The sequence below is a fragment of the Physella acuta genome, unplaced genomic scaffold (assembly GCF_028476545.2).
Source record: "Physella acuta isolate Inbredline_101_S28 unplaced genomic scaffold, ASM2847654v3 ptg000102l, whole genome shotgun sequence".
NCBI classification, from domain to species: Eukaryota; Metazoa; Mollusca; class Gastropoda; family Physidae; genus Physella; species Physella acuta.
Window position 1 is genome coordinate 575,109 of NW_026731622.1, and position 21,925 is coordinate 597,033.

Sequence of the window (21,925 nt, forward strand, 5' to 3'; positions counted from 1 at the left end):
GCCATGAGCTATACCGACCCGACCACGACGGCCTCCAAAGCCTTAACTACACATAAACAAAGTGTTTCAATTACATAAACAATATAAAACATGTTTTGGTCATGTGTTTACTTAATGTAAACACTAGAACATAAAAATTTATTACAGACACTTTTAAAGTTGCGAATTGGTTTGTTCTATGTGGACTACGGGCTAGTAAATATTTATGACCTTTATTATTGATGCAACAAGGAAGTTGTTTACGATGATTTAACGCTAAGTACATATTTACTAAGACTAGACTACAGAATGTATTAAATCGGTGTATTATATATTGAAACGGTTAGTATTGTGTATATATTGGTTGTAAAGCCATGAGAGTACAAATAAGTTTAACTTCTTTTTTTTCTTCAGGAGACAGTGATTGCACTTAGGTAAGTAAAATCCTCAGGGTAACGGACGAGTGACAAATGCAGCAAAACCCATCTCTCGACATGGTTGAACCCAAACGAAAGAAACCACCTTGGTTTCAGAAGCTGCTAATAGAAAATCCCATCACCTACGGGGCTTCACTCTTGTTTTATTTCGGAGATTTCCTTGGTGGGTTGCTGTTCCCAGCTAACGAACTTCATCTACCCCTGTAAGTCAAACTAAGGGAATTTGCTTTAGCAAGCAACCACCCCGTCCACCTACATGCAAAAACAGCATTTACGTATGACATATTTAAAAAATAAGATAAAGGACTTATCTTAATTTATTGGTATAGTGCCATAAAGTCTAAGATAGTTTGTTACCTTGATTAAATCAGGAATTAAGTTTGGTACTGGGGGGTGGGGGTTGTTACGATAAGGGAAATCGGGACATACCGTTTAACCCTGTCACTAATAAATGTCAGCTGTTATCTTTTTACTGCGTCAGTCAGGGGCATATCCAGGAGAGGGCTACGCGATACCACATAAAGGGCAGAAAGAATAATGTCTAGGTTTACCACAGTGGGCATACAGAATAATGTCTAGGTTTACCACTGTGGGCATACAGAATATTGTCTAGGTTTACCACTGTGGGCATACAGAATATTGTCTAGGTTTACCACAGTGGGCATACAGAGAAAAACTAAAGAGGTGGCCTAATGAATGTCTAGTTATACCACAGTGAGCAGTTAAAGAAACTGTTGATGGCTAAAGTCTTATTTTGAAATGGCTATGCATGAAGTTAACATCAGAACAGAGTGAATCCGGGAAGTTAAATAAGGTGTTACTACGCCAATGTGCTTTATATGCAACTTCAACAACATTGGGTGTTATCTTCGAAAGTAGTAAAAACAACATTAAACCAATACAGTGAAGCAGTAAAAACAACATTAAACCCGTACAGCGAAAGTACTTGACTTTAGTTCTTGGAATAACAGGTTGATACAGGATACACAACCTTCCTGGCTGTCAACTAAGTAATTAATCGCCACACCTCTATGTGATTTACACGTAAATATGTTTTAGTGTGCGTGATTATAGAGGTATATAAATAAGGGGTGCGATACTGGATAAGGTAGTTTAGATATACATCTTTAGTCTCGTGTACATTTCATTGTGTAACAGGGTCTTTATTTTCAGTGAATTTTAATCCCAGGAATAAATTACTATATTACCGTGATTAAAAAGGTATGAAGCTGTATTTGAAAAGTATGACTATTCAAAATTAAGATAAAATAAATTATATTATTACAAACAACAGTAAGCAATGAAAAGTGCGCTTTAACTTCTGAAAGTCCATAATGTAAATATCACAGTTTCTGAAAAGTTCGCTATAAGCATTGGGGCTTGATCACTTACAGATCTTGAGATTATCGGGATATTTTTCGTATGTTCCATGTCACGGCGAGGTGGGCCGGTAGAGCGCACTATTGCTAGTCCTAGATCACGGGCTAGAGTCCGTGAGTCCACCTATATCTCATAGGTTCCGTACTTGCGGCTGGACATAGAGCTGATCAATCTATCTCTTTTTTATGTCACAGAAACAGAAAAGCCACCTCTATATGCCGCTAGTTCAAAAACTGAATCAGCTTTTTTTTTATATGTAAATGACGAAGACTAAAAGGTTTTCTTTAGCAATTCAAATGAGCTGCCTGAACTGAAATCAAACGACAAATCACTACGCGAATTACAATGCGTAATTTAACTGACCTTTAATAAACGTCCGTGAACGCTTGTATTTTATAAATTCGAAATGTAGGTAGATGTTTGTGAAATGAACGTGTTTTATTTATGTCCACAACTGTTGTAAAGCAAGAAATGCGTGCCTGCTCGCTTTAAGCTTCCTTGTTGTTAAACATTGACTTTTGACTTGTCAAAAGAAGACAATATATCAAATTTGTGTATTGTATATAATCAACCTTTCGCTGTTTAATGTATCAACTCTTGACTTTTTATAAAATTAAAATTAAAGTTTTATTACATTATATATCAGTTAAAAATTTGAATTTTCATTGAATGCAAATATGTATAAATCCACGGATCATATATTAAAACAAAATTAACAAAAATGAAATGTTTTCATGATATCCACAGAGCACGGCGGGTATTAGAGACATGCGTTTACTACCTCGCCTTGTTCTGGTGGGTGTTTTATTGGCACAGTCTAGCTTTGTCGCCTGCTACACAGGTAGGTCAAGATTTAAATAACGGTTAGTGTTGGTTTAAAGATGTTACAGGTCATGGTTAATTATTTTTACCACTAGTTCATATATCACCTTATCAGGTGTTTATGTAGTCGTCTCTCGTAGCTTTATATATATATATATATATATATATATATATATATATATATATATATATATATATATGATTAATTTGTGTATTCATCATATTAGATTAAACTGCACTTCTATATACTGCCACAACCTGTACATATTATTGTGTTGTGCACTTTTATTTTCACGACAACATGTCATAAATGTATCGATTTCTAAAGAATATTGAACAGACGTATGGGGTGGGGTTTGTTAATTCTAAATACGTGATCTCCATGTTTCTAGACTGTGGTGGTCTTTTAACCGACCAGGCTGGCACGATTCTCTCCCCCAACTTCCCCGACTCCTACCCTAACGATGCCATCTGTAGCTGGACAATCACAGTGGCTGAAGGACAGGTTGTCGCTTTCAGGTATGTGGTTGCCAAACAATCTCATACGTTTTATAGACTAGTATTCACATATTAATTTTCGCTTGACGATTTAGTATTAGTGATGTTTCGTCAAAACATCAAAACAGAGATCCGGCCAAATGTTTCATAGGATAAATGTAAATTATTCACCTCTGAAGCTAACTTGTGTTCACACAACTTTTTTTTCAAGATTTACAAGTCTGAACTTGGAACGAGAGTCTGAGTTCCGCTGCATAGACCACGTCCAGTTTTTTGACGGTCCCGGTCCACAGTTTTCTAGAATTGAGGGATACTTTTGTGGGTACCCGGACGAATCTATACTCCCAAACATTGTCATTAGGTCCACAAAAAACCAGATGCACGTGAGATTCCAGTCTGATTGGTCAGGTTCGCGGCCCGGGTTTAGTGGCTCCTATTGGGCTCATGGTGAGTAAAATAAACATTTTTAAACAAGTCCAGATAGGCAACTTTATCATTCACATTTTATTTTTAAATTGAAAGAATTGGAAAAAATATAACGTTAACGTGATGTGTCTCGAATGGTAACTATTACACTAACATCTCAGCTATCTAGGCACTTCCGATTATTTCGGGTCTACGTCTAAATCCCGAAAGACACATGCCCGAATGCCTTTGCCCGAAGGCCGATTTCCCGAATGGACACGTGCCAGAATGCGACAAATGCCCGAATTGACACTTGCCCGAATGGGACAAATTCCCGAAAGCCACTAGCCCAAAGGCCGTTTGCCCGAAAAATGTTAACACTATATATTACCAAATAGTCATCAATTTAAATTTGACATTTTGATAAATAATACGCATCAAAACAAAAATAAAGGGAAAATAATTAATATAATAAATTACCACGCAGAAATTCTTAATAAATGTTTATTTGCTATATAAAAAGTGTACAAAAGTTTTTTTAAACGTTTTTAAAATGAATCGCACTTGCTTTATTAAGTAATCACTTCAACAGTAATCTATTCAATGTTGCGAGACGCCGCGCCGCCTACACCGTGTTATAATCGCTATCTAACAACGGCAACACGTCGGCTTAACACGGTGTTCAAATCATTCATCTAAAGAATTTTAAGGCACCGCCGCCAAACATCACCTTACATTTATTAAAGAATAAAGCAGTTTTTCTCATATTTATATAAACCGGGAGTGATCTCCCCTAAACTTTCTCAAATATTCTTATATAAAACAACAGGGGATGGGAACTCGGGATATAGACATGATTTTTAAACCATTATAAATAGGCTACTTAAAAAAACTTTTTAAAATAGAATAAAATCTCGTAGAAAAAAGAATTGCACACCAAGTGAACGCCAAGTAAAATGTGCGTAATATTTTTAGTCCATTATAAATTTAAATTCGTTTTTCTTAAAGAAATCGGAAATAGCGTAAATTTCTACTTTCAGTCAACGGAAATCACTCAAAATTTGACAGAAGGTAGAGAATTATAGACTTTTGAAAAATTCAAAGTAGAAAAAGTAACACTTCCGGTTATCGGAAATCGCTCAAAAGTTGACACGGATCTACGATTTTGATATAATACTTATATATGAAATTTCATCAACCTAGCTATAACGGTACTTAAGTTATCGTGTTTACACACACACACACACACACACACACACACACAGGAACGTATACAAACAGACATACGGACAAGATTGCAAAACTATGTTTTTCCGACTCAGGGAGCCCTAAAACGTCGAGATTTGCAAATATCTCGATTTGTTTTTGCACGATTACAATACTTTTTTATACTTCGTATTTCCGAGAAAGTAAAAAATAAAAGCTAAATATTTTTTTAAACATTCATAAAAACGTTTTAATAACAAGCTTTTATGTAACAATGCACTAAAAAGGAAAAAATAAATTATAGGCTACTATTTAAATAACTATAAAGAAAAGCGTGGGTCACTTTAGTATCTATTGCATACCTTTACTAATGTTTAGGAAGAGACCCACGCTTTTCTTTATTGTTATTTAAATAGTAGTCTATAATTTATTTTCTCCTTTTTAGTGCATTATTACATAAAAGCTTGTTATTAAAACGTTTTTTTATGAATTTTTTTTAGTACTTTACATGTTGTATTTACACTAGAGTTACGTGACTAAAAACCATTGCGCACCAATTGAACGTGATGACGCGCTATTGAACGTGATAACGCGTGTATAATAGTGTTGAGTAGTTGGATAAGACTGCCTACTAATTTGATCAAAAATTTTAATTAACTGATAAAAAAATTAATTAGGCATCCAATTAAGTGAACTCCAATGTCGTGATGCATTGTCTTCATATCTTGACCCACGTACCAACTACGAATAGTATCTGTCAGTTAGAAGTGCTTTTAATTTCGCTCGGGCGTTTCGATCTACTGCCGAAAGACTGACGACAGAGGAATTGAGTTAAATAAAAGCTTGTAAAAATATAAACAAATTTGTTTTGTTTTGTTTGTTTGTTGTTGTTTTTTTTTGCTTGGAACTATGATGATTATCAAACTTGAATTGATTGAGTATGCCTAATTGGTAATATTTTTTTTTTTAATTTAATATTTAAATTATTCGGGCAAACGGCCTTCGGACAAGTGGCTTTGCGGCATTTGTCGCTTTCGGGCAAGTGTCCATTAAGGCATTTGTCGCATTCGTGCAAGTCCATTCGGGCGTGTGACGCATTCGGGCAAGTGTCTTTCGTGAAAACGTCCGGCTCCCGATTAATTTCAAATTAAATTGTATTTAATTCCAATAGCTAAACAAATAAAGATTTAGATCTATATAAAATAATTAAGGCCTGAAATAATTTTGTATAGAAACTCATTATTGACATAGATTGTAGATCTAGATAGAGCTAGATCTTGATGTAAAATCTATTGATGGCTTAAGTCTAGTTTTTGCGTAGCTCTAGATCTAGAATCTAGATAGACAAATCCCTTGTATTGTCGAATTAGATTATCCTTGAAGCTAAAAAGCAAAGATTATATCAAATATTTAAGGAATGATAAAGAAAATCAGTAATTTATTGTGTTTTTATTTTGAACTAATTAATTTTGGTTTGACTTAGATTTTAGATCTACATTCTAGATTTATATCTTTCCTTTCCTCCGGCAGCTTATCTGTAGATCTAGAGAAATATATTGTATACTCATATTAGAACAACTGTTGAAAAGTGTTGGAAGCGAATAAAAATAGCAAACGGTCGTATCGTTAAAACTATAGCCGACAGAAAATTTAGCTTTATAATGCGTTACACTTTTGAATGGACAACATGATCTTCCATGAAGCCGCCATGAATTGTTGTAAAAAGTAAATGAATCATGTACGTCACTATAACTAAAGTTATTGTTCTGAACTTTTATAATTAAAGAGGTGTTTCTACCAATGAATATATCTATAAATTAATTAACGTCTTTAAATAAATTTGTAATTTACAGTTTTGTTAAAAAGAAAATTATTCTCTACCTAAATACGTATTTCACAGCTCTACCTAATGTGAGCGGGTGAATGGATTATTTATTTTGTATTATTTTATTTGGTGCGAATCTGCGAGTGGATGATCCAATGGGGAGCGGACGGGGTTCCCCTTCCGTCCGAAGCGGTCAGTATATAAATTGACCGCTCGGATAATTTTCTTTCTTTTGACCCGAGGCATGATATAGATAGGGTCGGTTTCTGCGTGGGCGCGTGGCACACCTCACGCGTGAAGTTTGTTTGGTATATATTGTTTTGTACGTAATGTTTTCTACGTAATGTCTTTTTGTGTGCTGAAGCGATGAGGTAAGGGCGAAGGCGTTCCTCTTCCCATCAAGTATAAAGTACATCATCTAGCTCTTATTATTTTGTGACGTAGTCCGAAATTGGGAGTTTTGTTATATATAAATTGTTTTGTTTCGTTGAGTTCTGTTTTGTTGTATATAAATTGTTTTGTTTTGTCTAGATCTAGATTCTAGAGATTTAGTTATTTTTATGTAAGTTTTGGTTCCATATTTTTGTTAAATAAATGTTATTATATTGTTAAAGTTTTGTTTTATTTTTAGTAGTTTTATTATTTAGACTAAGGTTAGATTATTAACCAGTCTGGGTTTATCCGGGCTTGCACTGACCGGACAGTAGTTAGTTAGATAAGCCTAGAAGTATAGATTTTAGGTATCCCCCTTAGCAGGGCTTACACTAATGCAACAAAACAAAAATACAAACTTGAGTTTTAGTAGTATATAGATATATAGATAATACAATGATAGCTGGGAGGAAAAATTTCGGGTGGGTAACTGAGAGAGAAAATATCGCAGAGGGATTTTTGAATTTGACATTTTGGTAGTTCTAAATGTATGTATACCTTGCAATGGAATAGGTTAAATTATGTAACAATTCGATTAAAAATATCAAATATTTTAAAAGACAATTGAAAGCTAAAAACATTTTAAAATATCGGTGGTAATTAAGTCCAAAAAATGAGAAGCTTCAATTTTTTAAAAATAACTTTTATAAGCAAAATATAAAAATGTATATACACATACTAATACCAATTATAAATACTTGTATGTATATATATATATATATATATATATATATATATATATATATATATATATATATATATATATATATAGTTTTCTTTGAGGTGGATGACAACATGAGTTACTGATCTGTGCGACACTCGACATAATGACGCCACTGATGCGCAAGCAAAAGTGAGTGTTTGTATGATGTTATGTCATAATTTTAACGTGTTTTTCTAAGAGTGTCCACCTTTCAACTACGGATTAGAGAGCTGCAACACTTCCTGTATCTGTAACCAAAACAACTCCCTTTACTGTGTCAACTACAACGGCAACTGCGTGTGTAAAGACGGCTGGTTATCTGTGGACTGTTCTGTGGACATCAATGAATGCGATGACCCAAACCTGTGCAGTGACCTGTACTCTGTTTGTGTCAACACACCTGGCAGCTACAGGTGTGACTGTAAACCTGGACTAACTCTTAATAGTGCAGGACAATGTTCAGGTGGGTTTAAATATCAAAATGCGACATTGCGTCTTTCAGTTAATTAGGCTCTAAAGAAAACCTACTTACGGAGTGGTTATACTACACGTTTAGATAGATAAACTTTAATTTGGGTCTGCCTTGATGAATGTCACAGAGTTGTTATACTAAACGTTTAGATAGATGAACTTTAATGTGAGTCTAATCCTAACCCTTGTTGAATGCCACGTTTCGATAGATAGATGCTCGACTTTTACAGTTAAATAAATTTTATTCATGAAATTATATGCATAAACTAAAAACGTTTGATTTCCACAATTATGTACAAATGAAACCAATAGATCCCAAAGACTGTACCCAAAAGAAGTGTTCGCATTTCTGCGGTGTCACATCAACCAACCCAAGAACTGAGGACTGTTATTGTCCTAAAGGCATGAGGTTGAATCCTGAAGACAATGTCACCTGTGTTGGTAGGTAGCTAATGTATTATATCCATAAAAAATATGTCGTCTGTTGTTTTTACTTGAAATTTTAGTTCTTATATTTGTATTATATTTTTATGAAACAAGGAAACAAACTTTACTCCTACATTGAAATGTTATTAATCAGATTTAACTAGAAAAATATTATATGTATAAAGTCTAGGCATTACGCATGTTAGTTAAATATTAGTTTTGATTTTTTCTTCATATCAACATAAAAAAGCCGTGTAATTTTGTGCAAAATATTTTTTCTTACACTACATTACATTTGAAAACAGATATATATATTATTTTTTATATTTATATTATCTGGCGATGTTGATAATATTTAAAATAATTATAATAGCAATAGCTCAAACAAAATGATTACAGATTGTGATGACTGGACTTACGGAGAAAACTGCTCCAACTGGTGTAGATGCGATCAGTTAAACACAAAGTCATGTGACAAGACCAATGGCCATTGTATCTGTTACTCTAACTGGACTTCGACTTGGTGTACTGAAGATGTAGATGAATGCAATCTGCCGAGGCCTCCGTGTATTGAATCAGTAGAAAATGCAATGTGCGATAACACACATGGATCTTTCGAGTGTCGTTGTTTGGTGAACCATGACATTGTGAACCAGACACACTGTGATGGTAGGTTATGTGTTTGATTGGCTGGAGCTCATCATATATTTAGAATATCGTTAGATTTGTAATATAATTGTTTCCAATATTAAAAACTAGCTTATGATCTTGATGCTTCATTCTAAAATGCAATAATTTAACATAGTCTCGTATCTGATAATGTAACAATAAGCATTCACCTTTCTAATATCAAGCTTTCTGGAAAATTGAAACTATTTAGACTTTTCCATTTTAACTTCACAAATTTCCATAACTACATGTTACATAAATGTGTTAATAGTGGGTGTGGCATTTGATTAGACGTCTGACACATCTCTGACACGTGTAAAAAAATTTACGACATATCTGTTACCTCACGCCTATTTATATTAATACTAACTATTAAAACAAACGGTTCTGCATTCCTGCAGCTTGCGGTAAAACCTTAACGGAGTCGGCAGGTAGTATCGAAACGTATTATTATAGATGGTACCATTCAACAAGTATTTATCTTCTGTGTTCTTGGACAATACAAGCAGAGAAAGGACAGGTCATTTCGTTAAAGTAAGTACAGGCATTTTTCAATAGAATTAATGTTAACCGAAATTTATTTTTATAATTAAGATAAATCCTTACCCGTGTTTCAATCCGTTCATAATTAATTAAATATAGTATTAAAGAATAAAACTTTCTCTTCAATTTTGACATTAAAGTTACCTTAAATAAACCGGAAGCGATCTCCCTTAAACTTTCTCAAATATTCTTAAATAACGCTACGGGGGACGGCACCTCGGGATATAGACATGATTTTTAATCCATTTTTAATTTCTTGAACTTTTTAAAAAAAGAACTAGACTTACCCGGTCATCCCTTGGATAACTGTTGGTTTTGGGGGCCATCCATAAATGCCATCACGTCTGTCACTTATCATCACAAAATAACCAGACCCCACTTTCAAAAGACGTTTTTTATCTTTTAAAAACACCGATTTCGGCTGAGCATAGGTCTGACCACACTATCCATTCATATACTGACAGTCACAGGTGACGTACTCAACTCTACTTCACCTGCCCAGTGTCCCGCAAAGTCTCAGACAACATGTTTTTATCGTTTAAAAAAACGATTCCGGCCTAGCATGTCTCTGACCACACTATCCCTTCATATATTGGGGCAAAGAAACAGATGAACTCTACTTCACCTGCAATGTATCCCGCCAAGTTCAGAAAGGCAACTTTATCATTCACATCTAAAAAAACAAACTAATTCAATTATTTTTTTTTAATATTGACGTGATGTGTCTAGATCCAGTGCCACCCGCATGAAAGCCTATTACACTAACAACTTAGCTATCTAGACTAGTGACGTCACAGATGTTTTTTGTGCGATATAATAATACTTTGAGTCTCCTTATGCAACTTGATTTACGCGCATAGGCCCTATCTCTAGATCTAGATCTAAGTCTAGTAGCTTTGAAATTAAATTTTATATTAAATTAGCCAATACCATAGCTAAACAAATAAAGATTATATAAATAATAAAGGTCTGAAATAGTTTAGTATATAGAAACTCATTATTATCTAAATCTAGAGAGAATTATCTATATTCTACGACTGGTTTGCTTAGGTCTAGTTTTTGCGTAGCTCTTGCTAGATCTAGATAGATAAATCACAAAGATTTATATCAAGTATTTAAGGACTAAAGTAGTTTAATAAAGAAACTCAAAATGAATAAGGTTTTCAAAATGGATTGTAATTTTAACTAACTAATCTTTGGTTTGACCTAGATTCTAGATCTAGATCTATAAATATCTTGGGCAGATTTTAGAGCTAGAGAAATTTATTGTAAAACTAAATGAAAAAGACAGTTGAAAATTTATATAATTTATAATAATTATACTAAACACAGCAGACGGACGTATTGTTAAAGTTATAGCCGACAGAAAATTAGCTTTATAACGCGTTAAAGATCTGAATAAGATACGAAATCTTGTATTGGATCCGCCATTTATTGTACTAAAAAGTAAACAAATCATGTGACGTCACTATTCACTCAAAGTAAAGTCGTTTTTCTAAACTTTTAAAATTAATGTGGTTAATCTACCAATAAATATACCAATAAATTAATAAACGTCTTTAAATAAATTTGTGATTAACAGTCTGTCTGACAACAAAAATTGTTCTCTACCTACATACTATTTTACAGCTCTATACATAGAGCAGGTTCTCTCCATTAGCCAATCAGACAAACAAAAAAAAACCAAATAAATATTCAAACATGTAAACAAACTTGAGTTTTAGTAGTATTAAGATAACATCTCGTAGAAAAAATAATTGCGCACCAAGTGAACGCCAAAAAATCTGTGTATAATAGTGCGGAATATTATTAGTAGGCTTACCTTATAAATTCACATGCGTTTTTTGAGAAGTCGGAAACAGCGTATATTACTAATTCCGGTTCACGGAAATTACTCAAATATTGACAGAATTGGATAGTTACGTGTGAAATTTCATGTATCTATCCCAAACAGTACTCAAGTTATAGGATTTTGAAAAATTGAAAGTAGAATAAGTCCAGTTTCGGTTATCGGAAATCGCTGAAAAGTTGTTACGGAACTACAAATTTGATATAATACTTTTATATGAAATTTCATCAACCTAGCTGTAACGGTACTCAAGTTATCGTGTTCACAGACACATACGCACATTCACACACACACATACACACACAGAAAGAGACATACGGACAAGATTGCAAAACTATGTTTTTCCGACTCAGAGAGATTTGCAAAAATCTCGATTTTCTTTTTCTGCAAGATTACAATACTTTATCTAATCTCATTACACGAGAAAGTAAAAATTAAGCGAGATTGATCTTAACTTTCTCGTACATTGTTAAATAATGATAAGAATTGGGATGGCACTTCCAGTGGAATAGGTTTATAGATGAAATACACGTTTGTCACTAAATCGCTCGTTTTTCGAGAAAACACACAGAGGCGAAAAATTCTTAGCACTTCGACAACTTCGATATAAAATTATCAAATGATGTTTTATTTGTTACATCGGAAAGAGAGTAAAATACTACTTCCGGTATACGGGAATTACGTAAATCTAACTGAAACGGTACTTAAGTTATTGGTATTTTATAATCCGGAAATAGAGGCACCACATCTTGATTACGTAAGTTAAAGCTGAAATTGCAAGTAACCTACACCTACACCTACACCTACACCTACACCTACACCTACACCTACACCTACACCTACACCTACACCTACACCTACACCTACACCTACACCTACACCTACACCTACACCTACACCTACACCTACACCTACACCTACACCTACACCTACACCTACACTCATGCTTACACTTATTCTTATACTTACACTAATCTATTCCTAACATGTTCTTAATCTTTTTTTTACCATTGTCTCCCATCTTTCTAAATGACAGGTTTGTAATTGGTTGGGTGTGATGTCCGACTGCAGTTGTTTGGGTTGGGTAATGTACAGGAGTATAACTGGCCCTAGTGTGGGGATTGGAAATTGACCGGAGTAATTAGCATATTGTTATTGTTAATCTTCTGACACATTATTCCTTCGTCCCTTTTCGTTCGTTAAACATCGCCACAAAATTGACTTCATTACTTATAAGAACGGGATGCCAAAAAGGACCCCCCCCCCCCTTAACTTCCAAACAAATTAACAGTAGCTCTGACAGAATCCTAAATATATTAAATATGTACAAACTTTCAATGAAATATAAGTTTAATGTGCATTGAATTTTTAAACTAATTGCGTATGTTTGATACACTTTAACACATATATCCAAAACAAGTTCTAATGTATGCTTAACTATTATGCACATTCACTCGAATAATAATAATATATTGCAAATACACAAAACCGATAAAGTTGCCACAAATTCTGAATGCAGATAGTTTTACCACGCTGCCATGAGTGTATTATCCTATAGCTTTATCAAGGCAAAAACAAAAGTTTTAAATTGAGTGCATTGACCATTTTTCCTAAGATATTCATCACAATGAACAATAAAACTTATATGTGAAAGAAAAAAAAAGCATTCAATACCTTAAAACTGTCAAAAAACAAAAGCACCTATAAACCTGGATCAATTTATATCACTAGTAAATGGTTTTGTTTGTGAAGATTCCGATTAAACTTTTGCTTCAACACTGTATTTACAGAACAGGTGCAATTAATTTTACTTCTTACATTTTCAATTAGTGATACTGATACGCAATGTGCGGGTGGGAATGAAGGCTCGTTCCATAAAAACATGAGTACAATAATTCACTACGAACCCCAAAATGATTATTATTACTTTTATAACGTCTACTTGCAGTAAACACGTCTTGTAATATTTTTCTTTCTTATTAACTATTTGATGCAGGTTCCATATGCTGGATTTGTTCCTCTATTCAAACGATTACCGAAACAAACCTGGTTTTGTTGAGATTTATGATGGGAGAAACGACAGCGCGAACATGATTGCTATTTTCTATGGACAGCCTTATCCTTATCCATACCCTCAAGGCATTGTGAGGTCATCCGGCAACGAGCTTCACATCAAGTTGTATCCCTTAATGTACTACGATTACTATCACAGTGGATACAGAAAAGGAATTGGATTGTCGTACTGGACTCATGGTAGGTAGTAACATAGATGTAACATTGCATTTGGTTATTGGATTTCTCAAATATAAATATTATATACCTGCATATCAGCAATGTCATCACAGTGCGGGTGGGGATGCTGACTGCAACGCGTGACGCCCGGTTAGCACCAAGTCAAAAAAAAGTGCAAGTATATAGGGGAAATGCTTTCCCAGTTTAATTAAGAATTAACGGTTAATTAGAGTTAAATAGTTTATATGTAGTACAAAACGACTAATCACGACAAAAGGAAGTGAGCGGGTTAACACCATGACGTAGACTTGCTAAATATGAAGAAAACATTCAGCTATATTAATAAACGGAAACTGATAACATCGTTACTAATTGGATTGTGAACGGTTTAATGCTATCACCCAGGGGAGGGCGTGGAGTAAAAAATTTCTACATCCAGTTAAGAAAATAAACTGAATTTTCAATAACTAATACGCCAATCAACGGTACGCGTGCTAAAGGGGGATGAGATCATATTTAATAATTTACTATGAAAACAATGGGTTTTTTTATGTAGTACATTAAACGTGAAGGTATTGACACAATTTCAAATTATTTGATGGCTCTGAAATAAGTTGGCAAACGTTTAGAAACAATTAACTCAGGCTCTAAATCAGTTTGGTCTTTAAATTTTGTATTTTTAAAAACTCAAAATGAATATCTTGCAATGGGATTGGTTAAATTGATAATACTTTGTTTAAAAATATAGCATACCCATACAACTTAAAAAGCTTCTCGAAGATTCAAACAGATCGCTATAGAACTTATATTCCCATAGATTTAAAGTAGCGGTCTATTTCAGTCGGAGATTTTTTTAAATGTACATGTTGAATATTTAAAATATGCTCTTATTTGCCCAAAGGCAGATTTGCCCGATGGACACACTTCCTGGAAAATTTGACTCATGCCCGGAAGTAACAAATCCTTAATGCCATACACATTTATATAAATATATGCATGTGTGTATATATGTATATATATATATATATATATATATATATATATATATATATATATATATATATATATATATGTATATATATATATATATATATATATATATATATATATATATATATATATATATATATATATATAATGCATACTATATCTATATATGAACTTATATTAAAATACTTTCCTTAGAATGTTCTAATTTTACCTACGACGCCAACTGTACAACACCATGTACCTGTGTCCTGGAGAACACCAAGTACTGTAACAGCACCACTGGTCAGTGTGTTTGTAAGGAAGGATGGACATCAGAAAACTGTTCAACGCCCTGTGTTTGTGTTCACGAAAACACAAAATCTTGCAATTTTGCCACTGGTCAGTGCGTTTGTAAGGACGGCTGGACATCGAAAAACTGTTCGATGCCTTGTATTTGCGTAAAAGAAAACACAGAATTTTGCAACAGTGCCAATGGTCAGTGTACTTGTAAAACAGGCTGGACATCACATGACTGTTCTGTGGACATTGATGAATGCTATGAACACTCTTTGGCATGTCCAGACTACTCAGATTGTCAGAACTTAAACGGAAGTTTTAACTGCACGTGTAAGCCTGGACTGGTCATGGACACAAGCGGACAATGTGTTGGTGAGACATATATATAAATATAAATATATATATATATATATATATATATATATATATATAAGTTATATATCTATAATATAAGCGGGCTGTGTCAGTCCTTCCTTCTGTCATCGCTATAGATTTTGGAACCATAAAAGTAAACATCGCACCATGCTGAACTTTTCAGGGCACCGCAGTGTCTTATTATAAGTAGTAGAGTAGGGTTTGTTTATATAACGACATACAGTTATTTTATAAATTCCACTGTTTTTACTCTTTCGCATAACGTCAAGAAATTATTAAATACTCGCACACTGCTAAAACATATTAAAAAGATTAATGTCAAATATCATTTTCGTTTAGATTCTCAGAAAAAGTGGATACATTTTAATAACATAATAACAGTAGAGTAGAAAAATCTAATTAATTAAACTCTTTTTTCTAAATTTGACAAGGGAGGTAGTTTAAAAATAAATTTAACTCACGCTAAAAAAAAATGTGAATGCAAATCTACGGGCGTCCTAGAAGGAATTAGTGTTGCTATAATATAATTAGTAAAATGTGAATGAAAACTGTGCGGATGTGGAAGAGGAAATTATTGTTAGAAAATTATAATTAGCTTGGATTGATAAAAGGCAATCTTTTATTTATTTTATTCACTGAATGTACTGTTTACTACTTCTAATTTTTAATCAACTATTCCGCATTATTATAGACGCGTCATCACGTTCATTGGGTGCGCAATGGTTTTGTTGTGAAACTATTGTAAACTTTTAAAATTTAAAGTACTAGAAAAAAATGCGTAAATTGATAAAGTGATATATGGTAGGTAAAACACGGATATTTTAAATACTGCCTATTATTTATTGTATATTATTTATTGTATATTATTTATTATTATTCTATCTTTCGGTTTGCGGACAAGCTGGGGGTTTTATAGGAGAGGCGTAGCGAGGGGGGGGGCATATGTCCCCGGGTGCCGACCTTAGGGGGCGCCAAAGTGGGTTGGAAAAAAATTGCGGGGGGGGTGGTGGAAATCGAAAGTTTTAGGGCGGTGGGGGGGTGCAAATCGAAAGTTTGAGGGGGGTACAAATCAAAAGTTCGAGCGGGGGGAATTTCAAATCAAAAGTGGTGCAATTCGAAAGTCTGAAGGGGGGGGTGCAAATCAAAAGTTTAAGGTGGATGTGTGGAAATTGAAATTTCGAGTGGAGGGGGTGCAAATCGTAAGTTTCAGCGGGGGGGGGGGGGGGGGGGGGAATCGAAAGTTTGTCCCCGGGCGCCGGAAAGGGTCGCTACGCCTCTGTTTTATAGTCATTCACTGTGTCGGAAAGGGCGCGATTTGGCGCTATGGGCTAGACTGAACAATATGCCTTTATGATTGCATTTAAAATAAATTGTGTTTATGTTATATATATATATATATATATGTATATATATATATATATATATATATATATATATATATATATATATATATATATATATATATATATATATATATATATATAGTTGCTATATGTTGCCCTCAGCTACAGTCAGTAGTAATACCTGCACAGAAAGAAACTGTTCCCATGTTTGTGTGAAGATTTCTAGCTATGCAGCCTCTATAGAACACTGTTATTGCCCCATTGGAATGGTGTTGGTTGAGGATAACTGTGTTGGTAAGTCAGTTATAGTGTCAAAGAAACTCAACGTATTCCTACTCATATCATTTTTCTAATATACTTATGATAAATTAATTTGCGATGACTTGGTTGATTTATTAATTTGCATCTCTTGTTTGTCAATTTTTTAATGTAAATGTATTTATTTATTAGCATTTCATTCATATATGATCTAGAAAAATCTACACCATTTCCAACATTGTAGACTGCCCAAATCTAACATACGGACCAGACTGCTACAAAAATTGTGCGTGTTCCTCGACCAACAACACTCGATGTGACACCCGAACTGGCAACTGTAGCTGTTTGGCCCCCTGGACTGGAGAATTTTGTACTTTGGACGTTGATGAGTGTACCCTAGGCACACATTACTGTCCACATTATACACTTTGTAATAACACTTATGGAGGCTACACATGTCAATGTATGGAGGAAAACGGCTATACGGAGTCTGGCAATGGGTCGTGTATCCCAATACGTAAATATTTAACTTACCCTTACATTTTTTTGTCTAAGGTAGTAACCAGACGTTTCCTCCTACACATTGTTATAAAATGTAATAGTTTACAGTTACTGTATCCGACTTTACGACCAACTATTAACTATTTCAAAACTTGACTCAGTCAGTAATTTCATATCAGACCTGCTTATATACACCCTTCTAGGCAACTCGATTATGTTCTAGATTATCCAGCTGTCCCCATTTATATTCATCTTGCTTGTATTGTATCCATATTACATCTTCAAATGTTTGTTATCTGAATCTTTTCTTCTGTCATTGGTTGGTCTTTGTCTGGGCCTCTTTCTCTCTCAAATGGTTACTAAGTGATAACTTATTTACTTTCTCTCCCTGTAAATCAACACTACTTCACAGTTAAGTAGATGTCTCCACTATTTTTAGACCTTCCACTTTAATATTATAATGGTGTGCTTGCTGTATTGAGTTATGTTCGGACCCAAAAATATTGGGTCCATTCAACAGTCAAACAAAACTTGGGTTAAAAGTTAATCTTTTTACAAATTTGTCGTAAATTAAAAGACGACTATCAATATTGTATTGCTTTAAGACTTATTATTGTAAAAAGAGTAAAATCGTGCTTACCTAAAAGGATTTCTAAAGAAACGCAACAGCTATTTTAATTAATCACTTTCGTATCCGTTAAAATCATTGTAAAAAAATTAACATGATTATGTGATTATTTCTAATTAGATTGCAGTTCTACATTGTCAAATACATCTGGCATTATAACAAGCCCTAATCACCCATTGGATTACTTTAACAACGCCAACTGTTCTTGGTTGATCAGTGCTGAGGAAGGAAGTGTCGTGTCCTTAAGGTAGCTTTGCATTTGGAGTTGTCTATTCATAACGTCTTCATTTTCAACGTGGCAGCCCCAAATGCTTTCCATTATGTGGAAAAAAATGTGTATGTATGGTTCACTATCAGAACCAGAATACTCAGCATTCTTTAGATTTAGCATGATATTAGGCGAAAATGTGTCAAATTACTTTTTTTTTAAATAATTTAAAATTGTTAGAAATGTAAAAATCTTCAAGGCAAAATCTTCAAACATAAAACGACATAAAATGTGTTTAGTAAAAATAAAAAAGATAAACTTACGCTTTTTAACCAAAAGTAAATTTTTAAAACATTTTTATTAACATTCAAACTTGAGGATTATTAGTATTGATGAAGCTATTATAATGGCATTTTAAATATGAATGTAATCGTTATTTCTAATTTTCTAGGTTTTCAAAGATAATAACAAGCGTAATTCAATTTTCGAAACAAAAAACATAACTAACCAATATTTTTGGCTGATTAGTCTAGAAGCCTCGCCTGTTTGTTCCATAAAATTGCTATAAAAAATGTGTTAATCTACAATCATACACAATTCGGTGAAAATCAACATTAAACGGCCTATTATGTTGATGCAGTATGGACACCTCAACTTGAAATTAAACCGAAAACAAAAATGTCATTGAACAGGGGTTTTAATTTCAAAATCGGCATTTTGGCCGGATTTAACATTGACCTACACGTAGCTACTGCACATTCATACTAAATATAGTTGTTGCCATACCTCTAAACCTTGCACCTAAGCTCAAACTTGACAAAAGTCACATTTAGAGTTTCTTTCAGGCAACTCTTCACCCCTATAACAAAATAGAATTTATATAGAAAATATACTTTTACCAGTGTCCGCCTCGAGCCCCGGTAATTTAGTACACTAATTCCCCCCCCCCCCCCTTACTCAAAAATTTCAAGTGCCCATTCCCCTCCCCCCCCCCTGGGGAGAAACAGTCTGAAAGAAACACGGGTTGCATATGTAGATTATACAGGCTAAAGATAGACCTTACTTCTATAATCTAGCCCCTTTTCCTATCTTTGTCCACTTAATCTTACTCATGCAGATAGTGTTTCTTTCAGAATTTTTTCTCTAGGAAAGGGGGACACTCGAATTATTTTGGGGAGGGTGGGTGGATTACATTTCGGGGATGGGGCGATAAAGAGCCCCCCCCCCTTCCCTTACCCAACGAGATGCCTAAAAGAAACTATATATGCAGAACACGTTTAAGATTAGACCAATACTTAAGGCGGTAATGTTAGTGTCTTTATCATCGAGTATCGCTGATGTCATTATTTTTGTGGCATTTCGTTTCGTTTTGAAAATTTTCTAGAATTTATCAAGGATGAGTTCAATGCGATGTTAATAGGTTCAAGTTTTTTTCCTGAGTGTTTAGTGCTCAAGCATTAAATAATAGCGACACAACTCAAATAAATGGATATGAACACAAACATTATATCGATGTAACTTGAGAGCTGTAATCAAAACAAACTTTGGTGGATTATTACACGATATAAAAATTCATTGCCTAAACTTTTAACCACTTAACTGAATTGCAGTTATATAAAATAACCTCAATACTACTACAAATTTACTAAGCCAAATGTTAATGCCAACCCTAATTCAAATCCCAAAAAAACAACTAAAAAGACTATTACTTATACTATCGTTATTAGACATCAACTGATAAACCTAATCGTCATCCGCTTAGCCCTAATTATTACATGAAGTTATCCTTTTGCAGATTCCTAAGTTTTAACCTGGAAGCTACTTCAAAATGTTCCTATGATTACGTAGAAGTGTTTGACGGCGTAAGCCCATATGACAGGCAGATTGGCAAGTATTGCAGCTACTCTGATTATCCCAGTGTTATACGAACTCGAGGACACAACATGTACATCACATTCATATCTGATTGGACTGTAAGGCGGCCTGGTTTTCGTGCAACATATACATCACACAGTAAGTTGAACAAAAACTTGAATAACAATATTATGTTTCATCAACTTGCGTGACAAAGACGGGACTTTCAACTTATTATTCCAAACATTATAAATATTTTGAGGTATTTTGTCTGAGGTCTATTTGTCCATGATATAATTTGACTTGAAATATTTTGTACTTATGTCTATTGTCCTAGAGATCATGTGTCCTGTCCTAATATATTTGTCCATATATATATATATATATATATATATATATATATATATATATATATATATATATATATATATATATATATATTATTACGTTTTTACGTTTGCAACTGAACATAGAATGTCGCAGTTTTACCTACGGCGTGACCTCATGCGACACCAACTGTAAATGTGTGAGAGAAAACAGCCAGTTCTGTGACAACACCAATGGCGAGTGTATCTGTAAGCCTGGCTGGACCATGAGGGATTGTTCTGTTGACGTCAATGAATGTCTGGGTACCAACAACAAGGTGTGTCCAGACAACTCGGACTGTGTCAACCTGCTGGGCAGCTACAGGTGTGACTGTCACCTGGGATATGTGTACAACTCTACAACCAAAACATGCGATGGTAAGTCACAACACAATCTAAATTCTTCCAACCTTGTGTGCAGAAAGAAGTTATTTTATCATTGAAAAACACAACATTTTAAATATTTCAGCAAGTTCTGACTGTACCATCAAACATTGCTCCCATGCTTGCTATATTGAAAGTCCTGGGGTGGAGAAATGTGTTTGTCCTGAAGGACTGGTGCTAGAATCGAAACAACAGCTGGCATGTGTTGGTATGTTGACAGCTTACTTTCTCCTATTTTAAAGTAATATAACACATTACAGCAAGCTTAGATAATTAAATTAATTATAAAATCATATTAATTTATTTCATACATTAAACATGAGTTTGAAAAATAAATAAATGAAGTCAAAATATGATTAGTTTAAATAAGTATCGTTTATTAATTCGTTTTAATTCTTTTGTCTGACATTTTTTATTAAATATACAACGTGAAAACCTTGTCTTGCATATTTTTATTTTAAAAGATGAAGAGTTAGTTTTATTTATTATTTTGCAGCTTTTTATTTAGTATTTTACTTTACAATAGAGTATCAAAATACAATTAAAATGATTATTCAGCCTTTAATTAATATACAATAAAAAAACAAATTCCTGGCTTCACTTACCAATAATGTTTTAATACAGTTCTTTATCTATAATATGATAAATTTTATTTCCAGTTCCCTTCTATCCCTATGGTGAAAGAGCTCAAGACATTGTTTTAGATAACCAAATAATGTTTAGGGGATATTCTGTTAGCCAGCCAATAATGTTTTCCCGTGGACTTCCGTTTGAAGAAGATTATACATTTGGAGCTAGGGTAAGTTACTATTAGAATTTTACTGTCATTTTCTCTTATAAATAAACCTGAAACTCTAAATCTTTGT

The 21,925-nt window shown here is 33.8% G+C and overlaps 1 protein-coding gene across 1 annotated transcript in view; it reads left to right on the plus strand.

Annotated features, from left to right (window-relative positions):
* The first annotated feature begins 1,552 nt into the window (after positions 1 to 1,552).
* LOC131930938 (uncharacterized) overlaps positions 1,553 to 21,925 on the plus strand; it is a 37,798-nt gene continuing 17,425 nt past the window's right edge. Inside the window, exons 1-17 of the mRNA XM_059287605.1 lie at positions 1,553 to 1,637; positions 2,544 to 2,637; positions 3,011 to 3,137; positions 3,328 to 3,563; positions 7,887 to 8,150; positions 8,471 to 8,599; positions 8,984 to 9,253; positions 9,655 to 9,787; positions 13,642 to 13,898; positions 15,063 to 15,515; positions 17,024 to 17,155; positions 17,364 to 17,636; positions 18,369 to 18,495; positions 20,252 to 20,469; positions 20,784 to 21,053; positions 21,145 to 21,267; positions 21,719 to 21,858. Coding sequence (XP_059143588.1) covers positions 2,565 to 2,637; positions 3,011 to 3,137; positions 3,328 to 3,563; positions 7,887 to 8,150; positions 8,471 to 8,599; positions 8,984 to 9,253; positions 9,655 to 9,787; positions 13,642 to 13,898; positions 15,063 to 15,515; positions 17,024 to 17,155; positions 17,364 to 17,636; positions 18,369 to 18,495; positions 20,252 to 20,469; positions 20,784 to 21,053; positions 21,145 to 21,267; positions 21,719 to 21,858 — 3,225 coding nt within the window. The 5' untranslated portion in view covers positions 1,553 to 1,637; positions 2,544 to 2,564. The remainder of the gene's footprint in view (positions 1,638 to 2,543; positions 2,638 to 3,010; positions 3,138 to 3,327; positions 3,564 to 7,886; positions 8,151 to 8,470; positions 8,600 to 8,983; positions 9,254 to 9,654; positions 9,788 to 13,641; positions 13,899 to 15,062; positions 15,516 to 17,023; positions 17,156 to 17,363; positions 17,637 to 18,368; positions 18,496 to 20,251; positions 20,470 to 20,783; positions 21,054 to 21,144; positions 21,268 to 21,718; positions 21,859 to 21,925) is intronic.